This window comes from Halyomorpha halys, unplaced genomic scaffold (assembly GCF_000696795.3).
Source record: "Halyomorpha halys isolate HHAL.00 unplaced genomic scaffold, Hhal_1.1 Scaffold61.1, whole genome shotgun sequence".
NCBI lineage: Eukaryota > Metazoa > Arthropoda > Insecta > Hemiptera > Pentatomidae > Halyomorpha > Halyomorpha halys.
In genome coordinates this window covers 1,208,963-1,217,405 of record NW_027110400.1, presented here as the reverse complement: position 1 = coordinate 1,217,405, position 8,443 = coordinate 1,208,963, and the positions used below count along the sequence as shown (strand labels likewise).

The 8,443-nt window shown below is 30.2% G+C and overlaps 1 protein-coding gene across 3 annotated transcripts in view; it reads left to right on the top strand.

Annotated features, from left to right (window-relative positions):
• LOC106692565 (ras-related protein M-Ras) overlaps positions 1–5,154 on the top strand; it is an 8,347-nt gene extending 3,193 nt beyond the window's left edge. For all 3 annotated transcript variants that reach the window (XM_014438579.3, XM_067048582.1, XM_014438580.3), the window contains one exon: positions 778–5,154. In XM_014438579.3, coding sequence (XP_014294065.1) covers positions 778–873 — 96 coding nt within the window. In that variant the 3' untranslated portion in view covers positions 874–5,154. The remainder of the gene's footprint in view (positions 1–777) is intronic.
• The last annotated feature ends 3,289 nt before the right edge of the window (positions 5,155–8,443 follow it).

The following is an 8,443-nucleotide window of genomic DNA, read 5'->3' as shown; positions in this document are numbered from 1 at the left end:
TATATATATATATACATATATGTATATGTATTAAAGCATTTGCTTTTCCTATGGGCGTGGTAATTATTTAACCAAGGATTATTCCTAGATGTTTGATCTTATCAATTATTTTAATTTGTACTTTCTTTCTTAGATTGAAGTTTCAAAATTAAGTATTTTTTTCGTAGTGGAGGTTACTATTAATTTAAATTAATTTGCAGGCCTTTCATCATGTTTTACTCACATGTTCTCAGATGTAAATCCAGTGATTTCTTCATTGTCTCTAGTGTTTGTGAGACTCATTGGTGGTTGTATATTCGTTGTTAAACCCCCATTTTTAGGAATAAATATTATCTTATATACCACCACTTCTTGGTAGTTGGATATATTCCAGTAAAATGTATGTCTTAACAAAGCGTATGGTGTTCTTAAACAATGATTTTAAATTTGAAATTCCTAAACAAACATTAAAATCTAGAATCTTTATGAAAATCCTAGAAATCAGTCAAATTGAATTCCATAAGTTTATAAATAGTATTAAAGTGTGGTATAAATAAATTAATATTTTAGGTTCATTTACTGGATGAGTTGTGCATTTATCTAATGAAGTGAAGTGAATATATGATATGTGTTATTTTGAATTGTAGAGTGCCTGATTATGGAGTGATGGTCCCAAAACGTTGTAATGGATGAATTAAAATAAAGTTGGATAAACAATAATCAACTTCTAGTTTTTGTCTTTTATCATTAATAAAAAAGTGTTTGTACATTGGGTTTTATTCAAGATTTTTTGCATAGGTTGTTCGGATTATAAGGAATCAGCCTCCAGCAGATATGGAAAAGAGTCGTAGAAAAAAAAAGAGAGGTTTCTTCGGTAGGTGTACTATTATTTAATTGTTAATCCCTTGGAATGTGAGATATGCATTCCTTTAACATAGCAGCCATTCAAGCACAGTGAAGGTCACGTTGGGAAAATTTGCATCTACTGATTCACATTTCTTCAAATGTATCATCCCTTTTATTTCTTATTGTGTACCAAAGGTATCAGATAAAATAAAAATGGCCACAAAGATTCCCGTCCTCTAATAAAGACTATTTTCAAGTGTTGTACATTATCCATTCAATTAAACATGTCTGTATTATTTTTGAAATGACTAGAATATAATAATGTTTTTGTCAAAAAAGGCCTATAACATTTATTGTGCACTGTTTATATGTTTCATATGATGTGTATATAGGCTTCAATGCTTTTTGTGTGTAGCTTTCCGCTTTAAGAGTATAATATTGGACAATAAAATCTCTTTAGCGGTAATAATTAAGGTGTCTTTAAGATAGCCTTTGACTTAACAAAATGACCAAATAGTATCTTCATTGTTCTCTTATCAAACACTCTTCATAATTTGATGTCAGAATGAGAGTATCATTTGAATTTTTGTAAATCTTATATTTTGATTCATAATACTAAATTAAGAGAGAGAGAGAGAGAGAGAGAAAACTATGAAGTGATTTATATAACTGAGTAAATGGAAACTGTAAATAAATGTAAATGTGTAGTTCAATTACTTTCCATGCACACATATTCAAACCAGGCAGCTGTCAATTACTTCAGAAATGATAAACCTATAGTCATAAGACCTTTCGCTGCTTATCGAAACAAATAGAGTATAAAATAATTTCTCATTATTATCATTTGAATGTTCCATGCTGTATACTTGTAAACTTGTAATACTATCATACATCATTGTTGTAAAATAATTTTTAAAAAATTTTTAATTAGTTCAATTAGCATATAATTAGTTTATTAAACTATGGGATGATGAAATGAATGACAATTCAAATAGCATGTAAGTATGAAATGTGGTTGTTTCTATTCACTGAGCTGTATTTTGATTATTGGAATTTTTTGGTTGTTAAAAAAAAAAAATTATTTTATTAAATGTCATGCAATGTAATACTAATATTTATTAGAAGGACCAGAAGTCTGGAAATTAAAATTTGTTAAATTATGCTCATAATGATGGCTTTAAATTGTATCCAAGTCATGCATCTTCTTACTAGATTGCTCAACACATCATTACTTGCAGACAATTTTTTTTTTTACTTTTTCGTAAAATATTAAAAAAAAAAATTACTGATTTTTTTGCTACACAATATATATGAGGCACTTGGATGTAAAACGGTACCCCTGGCCGATTTTGAAAAACTGAGTTATGTTCAGATTATAAAAAAATTCAAATTTATTTGTTTTCTTCCTGGGAAAAAGGTGTAAGAAGGATATTTGAAAGTTTATAGTTATTTTACAGAAATGTTGCACTGCTTAAAGATGATTTTGGTTGGAAAATATAACAAAAATTAAAACTAACATCTGAAATATTTATTATATTATCATCATAATTATGCTATCTACTTTCTGTTGACTGTATTTGCAATTTTCTGCAGAGGCAAAAGAGTTGTATGGTATGTTTGGTGGATAACGTGTATGAGTCTTATTCGCCTTTTAATAGGGTTTTTTTTGTAATATAACAAGTACAGGAATTACAGAATTTATAGAATAGGCTAATAATAAAATTCAACCAGTTTTAGTTGGCACCAAATGGTAATTTTTAAATTCAATAAAAACTTGTCGGTTTAGACCATAATTGTTTTTCTTGAATAAATGGATTGTAACTTATACCCCTTGGCATCCAAGTGCTTCACATTACTTTATCCAAGTAGCCTGAAAGGTTTTACTCTAATACCTTCTAATTGACTTCAAAAATTTAGAGTGATTGTGCCAATATTATTGCTCACATAATGTTTGAGTGTTATTAAATCACTAATCTTTTGCATTTAATTATTTTTCTATAATTGAAATTTGATTATAAAATAGTCTGATTAAATTATTTTACTATGTTAGTGTATTTATTATTATTTTTTTCAATTCAAACTAAAAGTGAACTATAGATATTCCTTCTCTGTGAAAAATCATGTGAAAGTCGTTTTTTTCTTTAACATAATCTCAAAAGAGATAAGTGATCCTCTTGGTATTAATATCATTGCAATGACATTTGTTGAATGTATAACGCACAAATAATATTACTTATATGTATATAAGATATATCTTTGCAATATATTTATATGCATTTGTGATCCATTGCACAAACTCAAATGCGATAAATATATTTCATATAATTTAGAATGTAATCTCCTAAGTGGATCTCCATGGGTTGTCTTATTGAGATGTGAGGAACCAAAGGCCTATATTCTCTTAATGTATAATTTTCTATCATTGCTATTTTACGATTCTGTTTGAAAAACTTATTTCATGTTGTATTTAAATAATTTAATTTCATGTTAAGTTTGTATTATTTTTTAATTGTCATTATCAGTATTTTTATGTAATATATATTCCAAAGTTGAGCAGATCCTAGTTATATAATTATTATGGTATCAACTTTCTTTTCTCATTGATTCTTTATTAGTGCTCTCTTTTTGTATTTGTATCTTAATTATTAATATATTCATATATAGGATATTAAAAGATATTTAAATCATGATTTTTGAAATTTGTTCCTATATTTTGTTTATTTTTATTAACGATATTGTTTATATTAAAAAAATTATTATTTGCTATTTTGCTGGATTTTTTAGTAGGAAGTCTAGAAGCTGTCTATAAGTTGTCGAGAAGTATTCGCACAGTTTGATTTTCGCTTACCTTAAGGGTTTTTTTCTCATGGGGTTTCATTACGGTCTGGTTAAAAAAATCTGAAATTATGTTTAGTTAACTGCCATGAATTACCTACATGGTAAACTGTTTCTCTAGAATGTTTAAGCTTGATTTTAGTTCGTGCTTCAGGTTTTAAGTATTGTTTAACAATTTTTTTTCTCAATACAACATTTATTTAAATATTCATGTCAACCCTGATTTATTATACCAAATTGAACCTATATTCTACATTCATTGTTTATATAGATGTAATATCCAATAAAAAGGATGCGATAAATAATCCTGCTGAAGCGCTAGAATTTTTTTATATTTAATAAAGGAAAAGGGTAAAGATCCATTTCTATTTCCATGTAAACTTTCCTAGATTGCATGGAAATAGAAATCCATGGATTCTTATTTTCATTACATGCCATGAATGTTTTTATTCCAGGTAATAGCATATATACTTTTTTTTTATCTGCTTAAAAGGCGATGCATGAAAAGTCTGCATAAAATTTTAACATTATTTTGGTAAATAGGGATTTAAAAAATTAGTTTTTTTAATTTATCTATTCAGCCCCAGATTGGAAATTTCAAGATTCATTTCTCTGGGCTGCTGCAAAATAAGTATTGACTGACCTAGGTGAGTGTCAAACCCATTAACATTCTTAATCTAGGAATCATCACCCCAACATGCTCAGCTCTCACGTCCTCTGTTGCAGACTTATGAGTGCAGAATATTTAATTTTGGTTTCCATGTAATGTGACTCTTGTCAAGCCTTCATATTTTTGTTTAAAAAATAACTAGTTGATTACAGAAAAAAAGTCTCTTATCATAAGAAATAGGTTTGTTTAAACGATAAAATTGAAGTACAAATCAGTCTGCCCAGCTGTGGAATATAATTTATTAACTGGTTAGCTATTATTAAGATATTTTTTGTATTGTGTGATATTATTATAATTTGAGATGTTGGTAGTTATATGTATGAAACTCAAATTACTTTTTTGCATGTGACAATTATTTCAGAATTTCTAGTTACATATTACTGGTATTGTAGATGATTGTGATTTTACATATATCATTAATTTAATTGTTTTAGCCATTGTTATACAGAATTCATTACAATGCCATTTCTTTACTCAAGGATGTTCCTTTGGAGGAATACTCTTCAAAGATTCCAAGTATTTTTTATTATGTTTATTAGATGTTATCAAATGAAGATTTTCAATTGTTAATTTTATAATAAAGACTTTTATATTCCATTCACTGTAAGCTGTCATTTTACTTCAAAAGATTTATTTTATTAATTTGCTGTAACACAGCTTTCACTGACCCCTAAAATCAACCTCTTTTTTTCAAGTAGTTGTCTTATGATTAATTAGGTGAATGGCAATTGACAGTGAATGGATTTTCTCACAAGCTTGAAAATTCTATTAACCTTGGAATGACAAGCTGCTGCTATTTTAAAAAAATAAAATTTTTCGAAGTAGTTGTATATTTATCCTTACCAATTTCTGATAGCTAAATAATCGTTTTGTTTACATAAGAAGGCCGCATTCAGGTCTTAATGGTCATTCCATACTACTTAGTATTACTATGAGATTAGTCAAAACTGTTAAGGAAAATAAAACTTTATGAGATCTAGTAGCAAATCACTTATAAGTTCATACATGACACTTTATCTACCGGATTATCGCAACAGTCAGCCTATTCAGCTGACAAACACAATCATTATTTAGAAACTTGTATTTGGAAGAAGGATAAACTTGGAACAAGTAAGGTGGTGAAAATGCCTCAGACATGCCACACATGAAACTAAAACTCATGTAGCCAGTGCTTCAAAGATAATAGAAATTAAACCTTCAATGACAGCTGAACTTCTTTGCTTTCCTAGTAAAATCTGTATGGACTTATACCCCATAGATATATAGAACAACTAAAAAAACACCCTACTAAAGTAGATAATCTTCCAATTTAAAGTATTAAAATCTACTGATCAATCCAAGGGGAAATCCCTCTGATACTTAATTCAGATATGCATAACCCGCAGTCAACAAACAATATTCATTAACTTCAGGCTTTTAAATTATATCTTATGTAGTTAAAGATATAATATATGGAATGTATATATTAATTATAAGCTAGTATTGTTTAAACTGGTTTTATGACAACCTCCTTGAACACATTGAAATGCTACTTGGGGCTGGACACATATGTCTGAATGAAAAAAATCTTCAGAAAACTAAAAAGAAACTAGATCAGTCATCTTATTTGCAAATTTTATTAAATTTCATGTCAGGTGAAGTTACTGTTGGATATTTTCTCCCTCAAGCTTAACAAGGGACACTATTAACTAATGCTCTGTTATCACATATTCCTATTAATGGCTAATAGTAAGAAGCGTGAGTACAGTAATTAAAAAATTAAATTAAAACTATTGTAATGTGATTGATCGTAGACTGTTAGCATAGTATAACATAGTTACCGAAACCAATGTAATTCAAATTAAGAAAAATCAGTGGTGCTGCTGTAATTGTGTACTCCCTGTTAAGCAAGTAATCATGAAATTTAGTAGTAACATGGAAGAAAATATAGTCGCCATACTGGCCAAGGTCATTAAAATAAGACAATATTAAGGACCTAATAAAATCTGTGGATAAGCAGGCGATATATCTTTTTGAATATGCTGAGAGGTCCAAGCCCATGGAGGAAAGGGCAAGGAAACATGACAAGTTAATAGAAAAATTGTAGTTCTATAAAAATCTCAATTAAAAATATAGAAATTAGACTTAATCACAGAACAGGCTCAGCTCTCAAATACCCTTGAGATATGGGTAATTCCCCAGAAAACCAGTGAAACACCAGAGGAAATAGTTTTATCTGTCGGAACGGCCCTGGGAATTAAGATACATAATCAGGATATAGATATGGTAGAAAGAAAAAGACCAAAGTAGAAGACACCTGGCCACCATCGTTAGTTGTTCATTTTGCCCTCCAAACAATGCGAGGTGTTGAATGTTGAATGAACCTTTTTCATCACATTCTGCCTTCTTTATTCCAATTTGATTTATTCCTCATCACTTCATATCATTTCTTTTATTTGCACATGACCAATATCCTAATGTCCTGCCATGTTAGCTCCCAATCCCTTACCACGCATAATGACAAATTCTTGGATTATTTCTTCCAATTTATCATACTATTGCCAGAAACATGGCATAAACTCAATGTCCCAATTTCTTCTGTCTCCATACCTAAGTATACTCTCCTTCCGTCATGGCCAAATAGATCGAACTAATTGTGGTGTTGCCCTGAAATTTCATGATAGTGTGAGGGCCAAAATCCTTCTAAAGTCTCCTTCCTTTGACATCCCCCATTTGAAATATTTTTTTTTTTCAAGTTTCTACAAGCTCCCTATATCAAGTTTTTTCCCTCCTCTATATTGTCATTTATAGTTCACCTTGAGTTCATTTTGATGTTACATTTGAATCCTTCCTTTCATTTATTTCTCTCTTTCAAAATTTAATGATCACAGGTGATCTCAGTACTAACCTTCTCGCAGATTCTTCCGCTAGATCATACCTCATGGACCTAATTTTCTCCCTAAACCTGTATATTGTTTTCTGCCAATCCATTCATCATATCAGTCCACTGAAACTAGACTTGATTTATTTATTATTAATTTTCCTTACTTTTGTCCACCACCCAAATTCCTATGTCTCTTCCTACCTTATCAAAATTTCCTATTACATCTCTATCCCATGCTAATTACAAAGAAAATTAGTTTGCGAAACCTTGATTCTGTGACTATAGAAAACATTGTTATGCATCTTGAAGCACTTTCCCTCTCCTTAGAACCTATCAATTCCCTTTTTATCCTTTGTCCACATGGTCGATTGCCTCTACTTACATTCCTTAATCAACATCCTCCTAAAACTCATACCTTCAAATTCCTTCACCTCTCCCCCTGGTTCCCTGGATCAACTCAGAAATAAGAGAGTTTATGAGAAGAAGAGATACAGCTAGAAGACACTTCAGATGCTATTCCATCTTTAAGTCCCTCCAAAATCTCACCCAAATATCTTTATGCCACACTAAGAAGCAATACTTTCACATCTTATCCCAAGCACCTGACACTAAATCCAAATGGAAAATTTTTAAGAACCTCTCTGTTGTAAGCTCTAAATCCTGTCCATATTACTGAGTTAATCTGGACAAGCATAACTCTTTCTTTGCTACTCCTCTTCCTTACACGACTTTTCACCTTATCTCATTCCTAACAACTTTTATTTCTTAAATGATTCCCTGATAACCTAATCGCTACAGACCTCAAGTCCAGAACTAGTGATTATGGCCTTGACCAAATTCCTGTAAAGATCATCTAACTTTGTCTCCCCATCATTTTTCCTGTCTTTCTGAACATTTTTAACATCTCCCTTCAAAATTCACTTTTGTTAAAACCTAGAAGAAAGTCTTGGTCTGACCATTGAACAAAGTACCTTCTCCTTCTCCAGTTTCTGACTTCCGGGAAATATCCAATTTATCTACTTTGTCCAAGCCACTTGGAAGATTAGTCCACTCCTAACTTAATTATTTTCTCGAGCAAAAATCTCTTTATTGAAAATCTCCCAAGACCTCCAATCCTCCTTAGACAATTATCAAATTTTAATGTTAGTTCTTTTTGATTTTTCGGAAGCCTTTGACTCAGTTAACCATAAGATTCTCCTTTCTAAAATTCAAAATCTTCCCACATCAAATAGTCTCCTACTTGTCCCATT